Source organism: Phodopus roborovskii, unplaced genomic scaffold, assembly GCF_943737965.1.
Source record: "Phodopus roborovskii unplaced genomic scaffold, PHOROB, whole genome shotgun sequence".
Classification (NCBI taxonomy): Eukaryota; Metazoa; Chordata; class Mammalia; order Rodentia; family Cricetidae; genus Phodopus; species Phodopus roborovskii.
This window is the reverse complement of record NW_026126629.1, coordinates 8522857-8542871: the sequence shown is the minus strand read 5'-3', so window position 1 is coordinate 8542871 and position 20015 is coordinate 8522857. Positions and strand designations below refer to the sequence as shown.

The window sequence follows — 20015 nt, the reverse complement described above, 5'->3', positions numbered from 1 at the left end:
ATGTAGGTGTGAAAGAATGTGTGCTCATAAAATATTCCTAAGTGTTCTGAGCAAGTTGTTCCTGGGCTCAGTTTCTAGCCCAGGCATTATATTTCCGAAAATGATTTCCAGGCAGATGTGCACATGGACCCTTGTGTAATGTAAGTGGTTAGAAAACATACATCTATTTTTAGATTTATCACTGCTTGTGTGTGTGTGTGTGTGTGTGTGTGTGTGTGTGTGTGTGTGTGTGTGTGTGTGTTTTCCAACTTCTGAGAGGTGGTTCTCTTTCCACCTTGAGGCAGGTTTTCTCTTGTTTAAGCAGGTCTGTGAACTTCTATGTATTTCTCTTATATCCTTTCTCCAATTCAGCATAGGAATACTGGTATTACAAATGGACACTTTCACAGCCAGTCTTTTCTTTAACACAGATTCTGAAGATGAAACACTAGTCTTCAGATTATTGTGAGGGTCCCTGTACCTAGTATCACAATGGCCCCATATGTTTTTATTTTAAGTCAACTGGACTCAGAAAACTTCAATCTCTTTATGTTAGTTACAATTCTTATTAGCCTGCATACTTTACTGCCTTTTCTTTTGCTTCCTATCAAGTGTTCCACTCTCTTTTTTTAACCCATAATATCCAACAGGCATTTGTCACTAAAAATGGTGTATTTCCATTATAAGTTATATTTTCAAGTTAATTTCAGGAAAATGTACAAAGCAAACATATGTGATTAAAACAGGAAAAAGAAACCTGTGCTTGTATTTGATGAAAGTGTGTCTTTAAGCAGAAGCAGACACCCACAGGTAAACACTGAGCCGAACTCCTGGAATCCAGTTGCAGAAAGGGAGGAATGATGAGAAAAAGGGCCAAGACCAGGCTGGAGAAACCCACAGAAACAGCTAACTTGAACAAGGGAGAGTTCATTGATCCCAGACTGATAGCTGGGAAACCAGCATAGAACCAATCCAGACCCCTTGAAAGTGGGAGTCAGTTAGGAGGACTGGGCAAACTATGGGGCCTCTGGTAGTGGATCAGTATTTATCCCTATTGTACAAATGGGCTTTGGGAGCCCATTCCACATAGAGGGATACTCTCTCAGCCTAGACACATGGGGGAGGGCATAGGCCCTGCTCTAAATGATGACAGACTTTGAAAATCCCCCATGGAAGGTCTCACTCTCCCAGGGAAGTAGGAAGGGGATGGGATTGGGGGTTGGTGGAGGCTGGGGGGGGAGGAGGAGAGAAGGGAGAGAGAACTGGGATTGACATGTAGAACAAGTTTGTTTCTAATTTAAATTTTTAAAAGGATAAAAAGTAAATATATTCTCTATAGAAAAAAAATAACAGAAAAATGTGTCCTTAAATCTAATTATTAGATATTCAATTTGAGATCAATATTTTTTCCTAATTGAAAGGGCATGCTCCTAAGAATATCTAAGGCAGTTATCTCAAATGCTCCTAAGAATATCTAAGGCAGTTATCTCAAATGGTCCTGCTTTAAATCATTTGCCAGGAGAGGATAGGACATACATGCCCAGACTCTTCACTCTGCTCTTGATAGCACAGAGTTTCTGGGTTGAGGAGACCCTCACCCACCCAAAATAGAAAAACACCAACACCATGCTCTGAGGCTGCTTTTCAGGGACCAGAAACGTTAGAGAGGTTGTATGCTGGCTGAAAACTTGTAGCATAGCAACATGCAGATTTTCAGTAAACAAATATGTTTCAAATAACTATATCCACCAAGGAGAGTTCTGGTTGTCTTTTGGTCTAAGTTGCCCTTGGTGTTCTGTTCTTCCTGAGTTGGATCTAAAATCCACACATGTTTTTTTCCTCTTTGTAAATTATCACAAGTGGAAAATGTTTTTCTTTCCAGAGGGGGTGGTGAAATATTGCTTTTCAGATTTCCCCAGAGCAATTAGGAAGACAGTGTCAGAAACAAGAGTTTGATTAAAAAGGATGAATGCTTGTCAGACTTCACTTCTGAATTCCCTGCTGGAAACCTGGATGGGCTAAGGAAATGTTTTGATTTCATTTCCAGCAAACTCAGAGCTGGAGGGCTCTTAATGATCTTGCAGTTAAGTAGTAAAGAGGTATTGGTATATTAGAGCACTTTGGAAAATGTAGTATAATATATAACATTAAATGCAATTCACATATATAATTATGTCAAAATCATGTAGGAGAACCAATGACATAAGAATAGGCTCCAGGCAGTCTCTGGGAACACTGAATGTCTTTTTTTTTTTTTTTTTTTTTTTTTTTTGCCTCAATCTCAGCCCTGTCTTCTGTTACTCATGATCTATTTGACGACATTTAACAAACATAAGAGCCTTTCCTGGACAAATGTCTTAATTTGCATAGCCAGCGCTTACTCTTCTGTGGATCAGAATTCTTAACATTTTGTGAATCAGAATTTCATCCTTTGAAAAATTACGGGACCCCTTATTGGGTGGCTCAGAGAAATAATCATTCTACAGTGTCTTTCATGAGACAAGTCTTCTCCCAATCATTTCTCCCTTCCCATTTAAGGCAGCCATCCTCTCACTGAAAGCCTCCACAGAGGCTTATATGACTTATATGACTTTTGCAGCATAAGTATAAGCCTTTCAAAGATGTTACATTCTATGCTTTTTAAAATTTTTTCTGTGAATCTAGGAAAATGCTGTTCCCCAAGTGTTAAAGAGTCAGAACCACTGAATTTGTGATTGCTACAGTCAAAGTTTACCATTAGTCACTAATTCCCACTAATTAAGGCTGTGGTTAAATGGCTTAAAAGGACAGTTAATTTTGAGTCCAGAAGACTTTAAAACCACTGTCCTTCTTGCTTGCTACTTAGTGTTGCCATGATCATATGACAAAGATCATTGACAATTTTATATAAGTTGGTTGTATCTAACATTGCTTCCAATGAATTTCATAAAAATCAAATAAGATTATAAATACAAAAGTTATAGTTAGTTATAAAATGGTAGCTATTTCTAAACCTGGCCAGGCCCTTCTCAAATTTTCAACATATAGCCGTATTTCTAAGTAGAAATGGTTAAAAAGCTCTCAGAACACACACACACACCCACACACACACACACACACACACACACACACACACACAGAGAGATACAAACATATATATACATATATATATACATATGAATTCCTGCTTTAGCACTTTTTCATTTTATTAGACTTTTATTAATCATACAAACAGAAGGATGTTTTCTTGACATTTTTATTCATGTATTTCACTGAATTTTGTTTGTTCTTTAGTGTACCAGTGTCATACTCTCATTAAACCTATTCTTCCAAACAGTTGTTCCTTGGCCTTCACTAAATATAAATTATATATAGTTTAATTTACTAACATATGTATAAATCTAATGTATATACTATATCAGCATAATATACTTTGGTTCCATTAATATTCCTGCAATTGATGACTTTTCTTCTTTGTTGTATCTGAATAAAACTCTACTGTGTGTATATATGCCAGATTTTCTCCATCCATTCATCAGTTGATGATCATCTAGACTGGTTCCAGATCTTGGTTATTTTGAATAGTGTATCAGTAAACTGGAATTCTCACATTTCTGAATGTGCTAACTCTGATTCTTTGTGGTGCATGCCCAAAATTGGTGTGGTGGGGTCATACTGTAGTTCTGATTTTAGCTTTGTGAGGAGCCTTGATCCTAATTTAATTGTGGCTATAGTAGTTTACATTCCCTTCAACAATCTGTAAGGGTAATTTCTGACATTTTAAAACCAGTGGTGCATAATTTGCCTTTTGGAATAGACTTTGGGTCTCCCTGTTCCCATCAGGGTGATAAGTGATTTTCTCCATATTTTTTTTTTTTTTTTTGGTGTGTAGCCTTTCTATTTCTCCTTACTTTCCATTTGACCCTCCATGTATTTTTTTAAAATGACTGTCATCTAATTGTCTCTTTGGTACAGTCTACTTTTTTCTCTTGAAGTTCCTCAATGCTGGTCTGCTGGTCATCTGCAGTCTTGGCAAGATCATTCTCTCTTAAATACAAACTTTCAAAACAGTATTTGTGAGGCTTAATGATGTGTGATAGTTCAGAAGACCACAATACTGATACACCCACAAACATCGAACAATGGGGTTCAAGAGAGGAACAAAGACTCTGTGTTGGAAACCAGACTAGAGACCACCTGTGTAATATTCTCTAAAAGAATGCTGCTACTTTTCCCCATGTCCCACAATAGTGATTAGGGCTGAATTCAAGGGGAATTTATCAGTTTATTTTGAGGAGAAAATTTAATCAGTACATAATATTCAGGCATTAGCTTGGTTGTTGCTCTTTACTTTCAATCATGTTTACACTGAAACTTAAGAACAAAAAGCAGAGCAATAAGAATAAAACTATGAAGCTTAGCAAAAATGAACACATCAACCATTAAAAGTTTGGACACAGGTACAGCTAATGTAGCTCCAATTGTTTTTGTTTGCTTACTTGTTTGCCTGTCATTTACAGTAGTTTTGCCATGAAATTTATTCTAACTACACTTTCCCTGTTCCCAAATCCTCCCAGCTACAGCCTCTTCTCCTCCCATCTAAAGTGATATCCTTTCTGTCTCTCAATAGAAAACAAACAGGCATCTAAGGGTTAATAATAAAACAAGATAAAAGAAAAATAAGCAAATTAGAATAGAACAAAACAAACAGAAGAGAAAGAGACAGAGAAAAAGTACTAGGAACACATACTGATGCAGAGACACTTTGACACACACAAGGATCCCATTAAAACACAAAACTAGAATCCATAATGTATACACAAAGGGCCCATAATATATAAATTAATGAATAAATAAATTAATTAAAAGCCCTGACAAACATGAAACAAAGACCTTCAAAGTTGCCATTAAGTTCATTTTATGTTGGCTGCTACTGCTGGATAACTACTTAAGAGTGTTGTTTCCTCAGTGAGACTCTCTTGGAGAAAACAACTCTTTCATTTAAAAGTGCAATCAATTGGAGATGACTTCAGGGTTAGGGATGGGGGCCTGTGTTTACTTCTCCTGTCAGCTGAGCTCTCCATCTGGAGCCGATCTGTGCTTGCCCTGTGTGTGCTGCCTCAGTCTCTGTGAGTTTATATATGCACTGATCTCCCTGTGTTTAGAAGGCATTGTATCCTTCTCCCTCTATAACTCTTAAACTCTTCCTCCTCTTCAACAGTGTTATCCCCTACGCAGGGCGGGGGTGGTGGTGATAGAGATTTACAATTTAGGGCTGAGTTTTTCAAGGTCTTATTAACATTCTAAAACAAAAACTGAACGTTTTAAACTTCAACAATAAGACTGGCATTTTGAGGGCCAAAACAAGCCAATTACATACTCCAGGATGTAAAATACGAAATCATTTCAAAAGCTTTAATTTAAAAGGGGAGGGCCGATATCCAGAGCCCTCCCCTGCTTTATCAGAGGCCAACCCAGCACCCAAACATCACTTAAGCCTCCTGCCCATACCATTGTACTCTGTCAACCCCAAAAGGGCCTGCCCATCCTCATCAACATATCCCAGCACCTAACTTCAGCAGAGGCATGCAGCTGGACCAGAGAACACATTAGCCTGCAGAACCTCAGGCTACTAGGTCAGAAGGCAAGAGAAGAAACACAAATGAAGGGGGAAACATCCATCCAACAAGGACAAAATGAGAAATCAGTATGTAAACCTATAATTGATCCAAACACAGATGCCTAGACAATATTCTTCAGCCACAAGAGAAATGCAAATCAAAACCATGTAGTGAGATATCCATATTGTCTGCACCTGTGGCATAGACCACGCCCCTGGGGGTGGAGACAGGGCCGGATGTGACCTGGGGGAACTAAGGTCTGAGGAGGATCTGGGGAATGCTCTCTTGCTTGCAGCACCTGGACAGGAGCACTTCTGGAGGCATCCTTGGGACCAGGAAACTGCTGGTATTCACCTGTCTATGTTATGAGTTATTTCTCCCTGAATAAACATCTGTCCGGCCTAATTGTTTATCCAGATCCTTATTAAACATCAATAAAACCACTTTGAGATTCTATCTTATACCTCTTGGATTGGCTCATACTGGAGCACTATCCGCTTTCTGATAGGAGTGCAAACGTGTACAGTCACTATGGAAATCACTATTGAGATTCCTCAGAAAACTGGGAATCAATCTACCTCAAGACCAAGTTCTGCCACTCCTACACAAATACCTAAAGGATGCTCCATCCTACCATAAGAACACTTGCTTAACCATGCTCATTGCAGCCTTATTCATAATAGCCAAAATATGGAAACCACCTAGGTATCCCTCAACCAAAGAATGGATAAAGGAAATGTGGCACATTTGCACAATGGAATATTAAGTCAGCTGCTTAAAAAAATGACATCATGAAATCTGCAGGCAAATGGCTGGATCTAGAAAAAAAAATCACCCTGAGTAAGGTAACCCAGATGCAGAGAGACAAACTTGGTGTGTACTAACTTATACATAGGTATTAGCTGTTAAGTAAAGGATAATCATGCTATAATGCACAGACCCAGAGAGGCTAAGTAAGAAGGAAGATCAAGGTAGGACACATGGATCTCCCTTGAAAGGTAAAATAGAACACATTTTGGGGTAAAACTGGGGCTGGAGGGGATGGGAACAGTAGTGATCAATCAGCAGAGGGTGGGAGGAACAGAGGGAAAGAATGTGAGATGACTATGCGCTTAAGATGATAAAGGGTGAAATGTTATGGTTTGAACATGAACTTCCCGCCATCACTCATGTGCCTACATGGTGGTGCTGCCTTTGAGACAGATAACACAAGTATTATGGGGAGAGGCTTAGAAAATGGTGTTGAAAGACTTAAACTAGCAAAGAAATGAAATGAATCCCAAATAATTGGAATGTTGGGTGGAATTTGCTAATTACAGGCCCTGAGTCAGCAGGTGGTAAATAGGGTCCTTAAAAACTAAGAGATAGCTGCAACTTGCCCAGACAAGATTAATTAGCACACCCCAAGCCCTAAGGTCTGCTGACCCAAACAGCAAGGCTATCTGGCCTCAAAGGGTCAGGTACCCAATGGACAGAGGGTCATACCCCCTTGTGTGTTTTGCCTTTAAAAACACCTGTGCCTGCCTGCTGAGGGAGCCCGTTTGCGCAAAAGATTCCTGTTCATTAAAGCCTCTTGCCTATTGCAGCAACTGGACTGGACATTGAGTTCTTGGGGGTACTGACCGAAACTGGGATATTCCTCATTCTGAGGGTCTTATACTATCTGCTTTTGACTCTGCTCTGAGAGATCTTATTCTGGATCTATCAAGTTGTGAACAAGCTCCTGCTGTCATGTTGCTTTGACACATGGACTGTTACCCCTGAAATCATCATATTTTCTCCCTTTCATTGTTTCAGCCAACTGATTGTTCTTTGTGACCAGAAAAATTAGTACTATTAGTACCTAAAATATATTGTGAAAACACAAGAACACTATGATGTAGGTTTGCCATTAGTATTCAAATTAAACAGATGGAGTGGAGCATTAAATAATTATACAAATTATCCAAGTTAATAGACTCTAGAAGTAGCATAAAGTTTGGCCCAGTACAAGGATTTGAAGTTATCTCACTATGAAATAAGTGGCTGCAAGAGTAGGTAGTCTTTGTTTAAAAAACTGAATACATCTCATTTTACATGTAGATTGTGAAAAATAATGCATATTCTGGAAACATGTTGTGTTAGTCTAAGGTGGCTGTGGTTTACACAGAAACCTACAGATAGCCACTCAACTAAACAATGCTATTTTACAGTTTATGTCTACTGGTAACAAAGTTAAAAGTTTTCCCATCACAGTGGATAGCCGGCCAAAGAGGGGATAGTCAATTTAATTTGGCTGCGTGATACTTTGTGTGTGATTTGTCCTTGAAATGGAATACAGAGATTATCCAGGCATTTAAACTCTTCAATGTACATCTGTTACATAATCACACACATTCTTTCTATGAGACCAGCTTTTCTATTTAGTCAAAGTGACATCAAACTTGCAATTTTCCTTCCTCAGGCTCTGAAGTGCTGTTATTACAGATTTTTGTAAACCAAGAATTTATTCAGCCATATAATCTTATAAACTGATAACAAAACCATCTCATATTTTTTATTTGTCTGCATAATACTTTTATCTATTAAATATTTATGTAGGTCCTATTTTATAGCAATGGAGACATTACTGAAAATAGCCATGACAAACAAGTGTGTGTCTGTGTGTTGGGGGGGGGGGCATGTGCGCATGATTGGCAATATTTCCCATAAACCCAAGAGGCAGCAGAATGCCCTGTCTATAATGTCTAGGTCCAGTGATATGTTCGGTTGAAAACTTCATATTTGGCAGGGACTCTCATTGCTTGTGTAATTGACAACCCTTCTAGCATCAATCTCATCATCTTATTAAAGCAACTGCAATATACTGAAGACTGAAGAAAGAGAGATAAAAAATTTATACACAACAGATGCTGACAAGAACAGTGAAAATGTAAATAATAGATTTTTGGTTGTTCTGAAGATCTAAGTTAACTCTTCTGTGAAGGAAAACACAGAAAATCAACTGAGTTGTTTTGGACATACAATAAGTTTAGTCACCAACATCATCTTCATCATGCCATCATTGTCACCATTTTTATTAAACTGTATAAAAAGTTGCACAATTTGACTTCTACTGTAAATGAATTCTATCTGTCTGGTCCTTAACTGGAATTATGGGTATTTTATTATTAGAAAGACTTGCCAGGCCCTGAGACTGTGTATGTAAATACTATCATCAATGTTCACTTCCTATTTCTCTTGGGGAAGTGGACCCACCCTTGTGATAGATTTTATTCCAGATTAGTCATGGAACATAGTAGTATATTGCTCCTGTCATTAGGAAGACAAAATAAAATATGCATTTAACATAGATCTTATCAGTAAACATGTCTCAATGACTGTCTTCTCACTCATCCTATATAGTCTAGGTTATCTTTTTAATTGTGTAATGATGAAGGACTCGTGATTGGATGGATTGGGGAGTAAATGGATATACAAATTATGAATTTGTTACATTTATTTTCAATGAATAAAATCAGACAATTTTCTAGAAAAAACCTTCTGTTTCTGCTGCAATGGTATTCCCTTTTAATCATTTAATTTTGTTAAATATTGAACACTAGACATACAAAAATATTATTTCAACCTACTCATTTTATAAAGGAAGCAAGAATTTAAAACAATAAGGTGAGCATACCAAAATTGAAAATTTCTGACCTGTATATGGAATAGCATCCCTGAGTCCTCTGTGTAGCAGAGATGCCAAAACTGTTAGGAGCTGAATGTATCCATTGTCATTTTGTCTAAACACAGTTACCTCCTTTACTACATCATTCATTGAATATGATGATAATATACCGTCTTGTGAAAAAACAAGTTAAAACTAGTCCTTAGCTGGTTTCTCTCTGCGTCCTTCATTTGCTTCAGAGAAGTGATGTCAGCCACACAAAAACTTTAGGTATTCTATTCCAGTATCTGCTCCTAAAGGCCAAGACCAGACCCTGAAGACCTAATATGGTGACATTGTCTCTAAATAGGGTCTTAGAAGATATATTTAGATAAAATCAAGTCATACAGGAGGGGGATGATTGGGAAATCCATTATGGCTGGTAAAATTATAAGGGTTAAATAGACAGGTATACAGGAAGACATATCAAGACAAGGACAAAGATTAGAATAGGTGATTGTAACCCATGAAATATCAAAGATTTCAAGAAGTCTTCTGGATCTGAGGAAGTTTCATGGAACAGTATCTCCTGGAAAACACTAACGCAATGTTTCTCAACATGAGTGTCATGATCCCTTTGGGATTGCAAAGCAGTTATTAACATTAGGATTTATAACAGTAACAAAAATTATACTTATGAATTAGAAATGAAACAGTTTTATGGTTGTGGATCACCACAACATGGGGAGCTGTATTAAAGGGTCAAAGCAATAGGAAGGTTAAGAACCACGCTCTAGAGAAGTACTTCTAAGATTTGGGATTTTGAACCTCTGTTCCTATTGTTTCAAACCACTCAATTTCATGGTTATTTCTCTCATGAGCTCCCAGGAAAGAGTAGAGTTGATCCCTAGTGGCTGTGCCTTTGTATAAATGGTATTTTTCTCCATTTTGTAAATCTTTAGACCCTCTCATACCAGTGTCATTTTTAAGTAAGCTTTATATTTTGTACACCTCTCACCCAGAAAAAAAAAATCCAGAGAAGAATCCACAACAATACTAAACTATATTCTTTTTAACCTTGATAACCTTTTGTTTCCATTAAGTTCCACAACCAGGACTAAATAAACCAAGAGTTTATTGAGGATTTGTTTGTGTATTTTTTTTCCTCCATGAGCCAGCCCACCTGAACTGCCCTGACACTCTCCAAAATAATTTTAATTAATGAATAAAACATGATAAATGGATAATTAGGTTTTGAAGGTGAACTCTTTGACAGGAAGGTAATTCAGTAATGTTCTAATTGTTTCCCCAGCATCAGACCTTAGCTGACATTTGGTTTTAGCTTTAGCAAAACAATTTTAAGTCTATGTTTAGAAAGACCATGAGCAATTTCCAATGCCTTGGCCAGATATTGTTACAAAGCCTGAATTACACACTTTGAAAAATGTGAAGTTGTGTGTTATTCAAGATCCGGAATCTCATTTTGGTAAGGGATTTTAACTTGGGATGCTCAATAGAAACTTATGGACAGTCCTATAGTTTAAATTTCTTTAAAAAAATCTATAAGGGACTTTGATACTGTGTAGTTAACAATTGTAAACTATGGATGTCTAATAATGTGTGAATCAAGTTACTTTATTTGTATGTGCAAGTAAAGTATACGTGGTCACTACACTGTGAACAATTCTAAATGCTGATTTTCCTGAATGTGAGGAGCATCCCTACAACACTTTTGGATGCATTCATTTAGAAGTGACAACTGACAGGTTTTAAATATTTGAGAGAGAATATCAAACTCCTTAAAAATCAAAATGTATTCAGCCAATCTATGTTCAGAAATATATCTGTAATTATCTTCAATTCGATTAAAAGAAAGAACAAGAGAAATAAGTACTTATTTTCCTATGAAATATACTTGATCATTCTTCAAAAATTCCAATTTTTACTTTCAGCAGAAGACAAATCATTTTGTTAAAAAACCCAGAGGATATACCAAAACAATTTCCTTGGTTTTGATTTACAAGAGAATCAAATGACTTCTGAATACTGTGGTCTGAAGCTCTCCCTATCCCACTCACCATTGATCTGGCAGAGACCACATTCTGGTGAAAGAATCCTTTCCAGAAGTTAATATTTCTAACAACTCCCCTTGTGGAAACTGCCTGTTACAGTTAAGCAGTAACAGAAGAAACTTGCAGACATGAAAGACAAGGGTACAGAGAGTTGGAAAAGTCTATAGGCTATCCATGTGGCTATAGACCAATATCTACGGGGCCTGACCAGATGCAAAGGAAAGGTCCTCTTTGCTATGAATGCATGACCATTTTCTTGTCTTTTTTTTCTCCTTTTTAAATTTAAATTAGAAACAATCTTATTAACATATCAACCCCAGTTCCCTCTCCCATCCTCCCATGCCCCCCACCGACTCTTCCCTTCCCCATCCCACCTCTTATCCATGGGGGTCATTCTTACGGATTTCTGGACATTTTCCTAGTGCCTCTTTTCTCTTTAAGCTTATAATGGTTCCCTCTATTAAGGTATCTCTTTTCTTGCTCTGGTCATCTTTCTGATCCCTCATGTTTTCCTCTTCCCTCCTTTTCTCTTCTCTTCTTTTTCCTACCTTCCTTCCCTCTCCCCCTCCCTTGTGCTGTGCTTCCAACTTCTTCAAGAGCTCTTGTTGCTTTCCCCTTCTCCAGGGAACTTTGTATGTCTCTCTTGGGGCCCTCCTTGTTTCTTAGCTTCTCTGGAGGTGTGGGTTGTAGCCTGATAATCATTGCTCTATGTCTAATATCCATATATGAGTGAGTACATACCATGCTTGTCTTTCTGTGACTGGTTTACCTCAGTTGGGATGGTTTCTTCTAGTTCCATCCATTTGCCGGCAAATTTCAAGATTCCATTGGTTCCCCAAATCCCAATGAGTAGTACTCCATTTTGTAAATGTACCACGTTTTTTTATGTATTCTTCAGTTGAAGGGCATCTAGGTTGTTTCCAGGTTCTGGCTATTACAAACAATGCTGCTATGAACATAGTTGAACAGACGTCACTGTTGTATGAATACCTTTGGGTATATGCCTATGAGTGAAATTGCTAGATCTTGGAGTAGACTGATTACCATTTTCTGGATGATGCACCATACTAATTTCCAAAGTGACTATACAAGTTTGCACTCCCACCGGCAATAGAGGAATGTTCCCCTTTCTCCAGATCCTCTCCAGCATAAACTGCCATTGGTGTTTTATATTTTAGACATTCTAAAAGGTGTGAGTATCTCAGAGTTGTTTTGATTTGCATTTCCCTGATGACTAAGGATATTGAGCAGTTTCTTAACTGGATTTTGGCCGTTTTCAACCTACAAGTTTATATGATGCTGAACTTCTTAATAAACTTGCTTTGTATAAGTCATTAATTTATACAAGACCTTGTGGTCACAGCTATTGCTTTTGTTTTATTCATTTCTTGTCTTCTCCATTTTTCATTTCTAGACCTCCCATTTGACACCTAGCTGTTTGGGACTCTTATTCCTGTAGATTGTGTCAGCTCAGAATCACTTTAGTCTAACTGTTCTCAAATTGCCTTCAGAGATGGTGTGTCCATTCATTGAAAGAATTGACCTGTTGTATACAGCATTAGTAAATTTAACAGATCATTAAGACTCAATTTGATCAAACTAACAATGGTCAGATTAAATCAATTTCAAATATATTTGGCATTTTGTAGAGTCAACCTGGACATTAGGAAGGGTGAATTTCCATGATATATATAAGGAGGAAGAGCTCCCTATTAAAAGTATTTCTTAGTCCTCCCAAAAGTAAGCATCACTAAGCACTCCTCTTCTACCCTGAAGTCATTCCTTAAAGTCTGGGATTTCACATGACCCACATAAGACTTCTGTAGTACACAGGAGCTTTTCCTCTCAATGAACATGACCTACATCATCATGTGTTATTCTGCTAAGCTATTAATCTACTCCTGGGTGTAACAATTTTGACGGCCACATAGGGGAAAATGCATCAGCAAATCCGTCTTTCACTGTAAGCTGCAATGTCATTCTCAGACCTAGTAAGTGGGCAATGGAGACCTGCCACATAAATGATCCATTTCACCCCTACATAGAAGTTTTTCTGGTTACTGAAGGATACAGAACAAAGACAAGAGAGATGCTTTGGAAATAAATATCCCCCATTATCATTGCACCAGCAATTGCCAGATAGGATGTTTATTGTCAGGACTCAGTTTAGGCATTATTGTAAGAAATAGCTAGTATTTTTATCTGTAAAAGAAATGTCTAGTCAAGGTAGTCTCTGGCTAAAAGTGAATAATGAGGCAAAATTAGTTAAGCCTTAAGTAGTGGAATGAGGTTTATATATACCGATTCTGTGTATACTTGCTAATACAGTGAAATAAGAGAGACAGCACATAGTATATGATGCACTTGATTACAGTAAGTGAATACAAATCAAGCCAGTTAACAAGTCCTCCACTATTAACTGATGAAGCATACAATCTAGTTGGCAATACAACTGCCTTACTGGGCTCTATGCATCAGAATGGGATGACATAAGCAGCTGAGTTGTGGTTTTATTTACGACAGCAAATCAGATTTAATTCAGAGATTATTTTAAAAAGTACTGTTTTAATGTGGAAATATTAAGCTGGATAAACCTTTAATCTCTCAGTATTTTACTAATTAATTTAAAGCAAGATAGTTTTTAACTATATGAAGTAGCCCTGGAGCTCAGAGACAAAATCTACAATAAAGTTTGGTGTGTGTGTGTGTGTGTGTGTGTGTGTGTGTGTGTGTGTGTGTGTGTGTGTGTGTGTGTAGGAACAACTTGAAGGAGTGTTTTTCTCTTTCCATCATTTGGGTTCCAAGAAATTTCTTGATGGCAAACACTATTACTCTCTAAGCTACTCTTCATGACCTAATATTAAATTTTAAGAAGATTTATTTGTATATTTTATACATTTGAATATTTTGCCTACTTATACCATGAGCAAGCCTGGTACTAGAGGCTAGAAGAGAGTGTCAGATACCCTGCAACTAGAGTTAAGGGATGATTGTGTGCCATTGTGTGGATGCTGGGCATTGGTCGTCTGCAAGAGCAATGGTTACTCTAATGTATTTAGCCACCTCTCCAGTCCCTTAAGTTTTATGTTTTCAGGTGGCACTACCTAAGATGATAAGGTTGGCTTTAGGTTTACAGTTTTCCATCCTCAGTCTTCTGAGTGTCTGCGACTGCAGGCCTATACCACCAGCTGGACTGATTCTAACTCCCTTTAATCTCAGTCTGTCATGCTTATGCCTTACATAAAAGTAGTTCTTAATAAGTGTCACCTACGATTCCATATAGAAACATAGATCTGTACATCAATGTACATACAGAAATGGAAGCATTTAGATTTCATTACACTTTCTACTTGTGATCTGATCTCTGTATGGTTTCTGTTTGACTTTCTTTGAAAATGATACCACATGCAGCCCCTCAAACATAATATTTACACCTTGAACTTCTGGTCTTCTTGGCTCTGCTATCTAAGGGCTGGTATGATAGGCATGTGCCACCATGCCCAGTTTTGTGCAGTGCTGGAAATGCATGTTGGGTGTGGTCCATACAGGTGTACCAGCTGACCTGTGTCTCCAGTTCTCAGAATATGGCTTCTTTAGAACTGTGAAAACATTAGTGGACACGGACATGATACTCCAACCTGAGCTTCAAGCAGAGCAAACTGCTGAACCTCACTAGATCATTGGCTTGCAGACATACACAAACATATTCACAGTCATTTGCAGATGTACACAGACATAGTCACAGTGATGTCCGCCTTATCTTCTTAGAGAGCTATTTTTATTATTTTTAATCATGTGTCTGTGTGGTGTATGTGTATAGGAGTGTGTGTATACGAGTACAGATACTCCTATAGGCCTGAAGCACTAGATCCTCTGGAGCTGGATTTACATACAGTTGTGAGCCCCACTGTGTGAATACTGTGACATGAACACAGAGCTATATCTATCTTTCAGCCCTCCCATACCTTTTCTTAAAAATGGCATTCCTTTAAAATTCTTAGAATGTTTTATTATTTCTTGTTCTCCTGAATTCTAAATAAGTATTATATTATCATCACTAATTGCTTGCTGACAAAACTATGCCTCCAGTCACACAGCCATGTCTTGTAACAGTAAGAGGTTCCAACAGCACAGAAAGATAGCAGTCACTTTTGGTGAGGCAGTGGCTAGAGAATTTGCCAAAAGCCACTTTCTTTGCTTATGGGATGGAAAAACTTCATTCCATCACCTGTCCATGCAAATGAAAACATAGTAGTACCCCAATTCTCTGAATTCTCTGACAGTGATGCACAATTGCTTTCTGCAGGGTCTTTGGCTCTTTCAATATATTTATATTGTCTCCAACAAAATGTAAAGCACTTACCTGTCATATCTGCCTTGGGTATGATACAAAGAAAAAGGTATAACCCTGAAGTTAGACCACCTTTGGGAACTTTCATAGCGCTGCTGAAGTATCTGAACTGTCAATCTTTATTCCTGAAGAAAAGTCCCCAGGGGAAAAGACTATTGTTTTGTAGCAGTCTGTACCATGATAGACGCTGACTGAGTGAAGATAAATAAATAGGGCAAGAGGAAGAAATCACAGAGAAGCCACTGGAAGTTCAATGGTTAGGCTTCATCCTTTATTAGGTAGTGAATAAAAGACAACTGACGCTTAAAACTCCAATTTAAGAGACCATTTAAACAAAAGAGGTTCCGTCTCCAAGTGAGGCAGACGGGGTCCAGGTTTTCTGAGTGTTCTCATATGGCTGATGAAGAAAATATGGCTGATTTGTTTGTTCCAAGCAAACCATTAAAGTTATTAATGCCTTGTGACCCAGGACTCCATGTGACCCATGGGCCCTGACTTCTTGCAGACTGGTTCCTTTGCTTTGGTGAAAATGGGAGGAACAACCGAAACACATTATAATGAAATTGCATTGGTAGTAAGCACGAGTGGCCCTGTCAGGTGGAAAGACAATCAAATAGAAAAATTAAAATGCAACACACTTGAAGCTGCTGGTCACATGGTAACAAACTCCACATAACTAAGTCCACCTGGCTGAACTAGCCCCACCTGCAGGCAACCAACAAATAAGTAAAGGAAATACATTGCTAAAACCAGAAGGTGGTGCTTAGAAAGACTGTCACTGAGAAATCACCACATTCAATGGCAGATATGTCTAAAAGATCTTTGTACCAAAGACTGATGGAATGATTCTACTTCTCGCTTTCCTTCTACTACTCATGTTTTCCTTTACAATCTTTCTTCTTCTTTCCTCTTTCTTTGAAAATGTTGTTTTGGTTGTTTGTTAAGTAACAGGTATACATAGCCGGCTGCTTCGAAGATACACTTATATGACAAATTCTACAGCTAGACACTGGGAAAGTCCTCTAAAGACCACATTTAACAGTCAGCACCATGCACACTATGCATATTCTTTAGATATAAATGACAAGTGCTAACACCTCTCTCTCCAGGGACTCCTTAATTCTCTGTTCCTCTCTGAAGGTCACTACAATTGAGATAAAAGAAGTTCCAGGAAGGCCACACTCAGTCCATCCCTATAGTTTTAAATAGTCTTTATAAAACATTTTCAAAAATATTTCTTTTTAATTTTTAATTCTAAGTCACAGAAGGCTGATGTGTACATGTTTTGTCTTGTTCTCTTGTCAAAGGACATCAGTTTTGGATGTAATAATCTGTCTGCATCCAGCCCCATCATATTCATAGGGGCAAGCTAGCTTTCAATGGGAAAAAGCATACTGCCTTTATTACAAATTAAAGGCACAGCTATTTCATGCCATTTGTTACCAATTTAATGATAACATGTAACACTGAATGGTTATAGAATTATCTCATATAGATTTTGTTTTATAAGTTATTTTCTTTCTTTCTAACATATATACAATATACATACATTAATATATACATATGTATATACATATGTATATATATATATATTCCCCTGATAAATATTTTTATTAAGATAAAACATCAATTACTTTCAGTTCTGTGGTAAATAATCAAACATAGTTCTTATCTCATATCTCACATTGTCACTAGAGAAATGACGGTCTAGGGGACCTTGCTAATACACTTTGTTGATGTCCTATCATTGGTGTGCAATGATCTCAGATTAATTTTTCTTGACAGCACTAACAGTTAAAAGTATGTTAGAGGTTTATGTCACATCAATCAGAAAAAGATAACAACACAGCCATAGCTCATGCTTATGTCTGTCTTCATACATTCCTATTTAAAGCAAAACCTTTAGTTATGCCGCTACTGGAATGACAAAAAGGGTTATTTCAGATGACTAGTTATCTCTGTTTTTGTAGATCTATGCTCATGTTTTCATCATCATTTGAGATTATGGTAGTTCCTTGGATTTAGAAACACTTATACTGATTTCTTACTACTTGCCCTTGACATGGGTTGATCAGTTTTCAATATATTGCAATTCTGAACACTTCACTTTCTCCAGCAATGCCTGTTTCAAGTGGGAAACTAGTATTTGCTGAAGTGTTCTTTTTGTTACCTCTCCAACCCTAAGCATACAGGAAGGGGGTGCTAGCCATGTAGGCTTCCAGGATATCATCTGCTGCTTTTTTGTTTGTTTGGTTGTTTAATGATTATAGGTATGAAATAGCTGTTCATTCTACCTTTTGCAATTCTTTAAAGCCTAATGGCAAAGATTGAGACACAGCACTATTGTTTGACAAGACATCTACTGTATCTACATTTGTTTGGATACATACCCAGTAACTGCTGTCATAGCCAGAGGACCAGCAAGGACACTACTATTCACAGTGTTGCTTTTGTTTTTGTTGCTTTTTTCTTTTATATATATATATTATTATTATTATAATCTACAGAGTAAATTATCATATATACATTGGAACCAGTTAATGCCCTTAGACAATGTATAATTGTTTTAGAAAGCAGGAAAGACAATGCAGGGGAAACAGGTGCCCAAAAAAGCACAAAGTCACACAGACTTCTGCAGGTCTAGATACCGCTATGAGTCAGTGCTGGAGATAACTTCTAAAACAGTGTTCAAGAAGAATGCTTTAATTTGGAGAAAATGTCACGCCTTCCCTCCCCTCCCCCAGCCCCATACCCACCTTTTTTTTTTTTTTTTTTAAATAATCTTTTCATTTTACTATCAAAAGTCCTGGCTCTTCAGATACACTTTAAACTATAAATAAACACTGCATAGTTCTCTTTTGTTTGATTTTAGTTTCATTTTTGTCGTCTTAAAAATTATTGCAGTACAACACCTCCTGTTCAGAGTTTAGTAAGGAGCAAAGAGCACAGGAGTGTGGGTGGTCCGAATGGGTCCAGGAGCTGGCCGCAGGAGGGCCGGAGGAAGGGCAGAGGTCTGGAAGAGGGTGGCTGCTGGAGCAGTTCGAAGACTGAAGGGGGAATTCACTGCCACAGCGGCTGCAGCTGCTGCAGCTGCCAGTGGATTAGGAAGAATTCTGGGAGCCAGTGGCTTGGAAGGTTCTTTTGAAAATACTATTTTCACCTGCAAAGAAAAGAAGTTTAAAATGGATCAAGAACAAAAGTGACATTGTTTGGAGTTGAAAGCCAAAATGGTAGGCCATAGTAGTGAAGAGCTACTGAGTGTTGGTGACAGGACAAACTAAAATGGAAAGTGTAGAATTGATTTCTTTGAAAAGATAGAAGATAATGACCACAAGGCCACTAAGCACGCTTAAGCATCCTTCAGAGATAAACTCAATATATATATATATATATGTATATATATATATGTATATATATGTATGTATATATATGTATATATGTGTATATATGTATATATATGTATATATGTATATATGTATATATATGTATATATTTGCATTTTATTGGAAATTTATACCTCCACAGGAGGCTGCCCTCTTGAAGAAAAGCACAGAAGGCTGTGCTAATCTTTACACATTCAGCAAATAGCATGCAACAAATACTTGTTTTAAAAATGACACTACTTACACTGCCATGCTTTCTACTCTAGAAAGCATATTTGATGTATTTTGAGAGGGCACTTTCTAGTACCTGTTTTTCCTGGTACCTAAATGCCCTTCTATGCATCATTACACAAAATCTAAACCGCATCCTTGAGGTACTGTTTTTAAAATAACAAATTTTGGAGGGTATAAAATTACAAACATGCCCAGACAAAATTTAACAAACATTTTAACACAGTAATTTAAGGACTTGACTATCGCTGACACCCTTTCTGAACGTGTGCGATAACATCAAGACTATATTCTAAGTGATTGTTCACTAGGCTCATAAGCCTGGCTTTTTTCCAGTCCTGTTCTTAGGGACAAATCTTAGGTTAAATAGACCATCTGAGGGGAAAGGTAGCAGACACTGGAACAAGTGATGTGACTCAGTGTTCCATTGGTGGAGGGCAGCCCAGACCAGAAACACACCTGTTACTAGTTTCTTCATTAGAGTACCTCTATTCCACTTAGTAACTGACAGCTTCGACCTCAAATACCTCTAAAGCAGACTGTGGCGGCATAAACAACATCATATTCTCTTTGAGCAAGGAAAAGTATCACTCACCCCCAGTGGATTTGCTGTCTTCTGCAGTTTGTTGTAGGGACTGTATTTTGGTTTGGGGGGTTTCCCAGCAGCTCTGTCTTTGTGCCTTCTACTGCTAATATGCTATTAAAAGCAATCAAAATGACAGCTTTTAAAACACACATTTGAAACACTTCCACAAATATTGTTTTTACCTG

At 37.6% G+C, this 20015-nt stretch overlaps 1 protein-coding gene across 3 annotated transcripts in view; it reads right to left on the bottom strand.

Annotated features, from left to right (window-relative positions):
• Window positions 1-18375: 18375 nt before the first annotated feature.
• Znf385d (zinc finger protein 385D) overlaps window positions 18376-20015 on the bottom strand; it is a 653823-nt gene continuing 652183 nt past the window's right edge. For 2 of the 3 annotated variants that reach the window (XM_051206780.1, XM_051206782.1), the window contains exons 7-8: window positions 19840-19941; window positions 18376-18790 (exon numbers count right to left, since the gene is read on the bottom strand). In XM_051206780.1, coding sequence (XP_051062737.1) covers window positions 18557-18790; window positions 19840-19941 — 336 coding nt within the window. In that variant the 3' untranslated portion in view covers window positions 18376-18556. The remainder of the gene's footprint in view (window positions 18791-19839; window positions 19942-20015) is intronic. The other variant, XM_051206781.1, reaches the window with a different exon arrangement.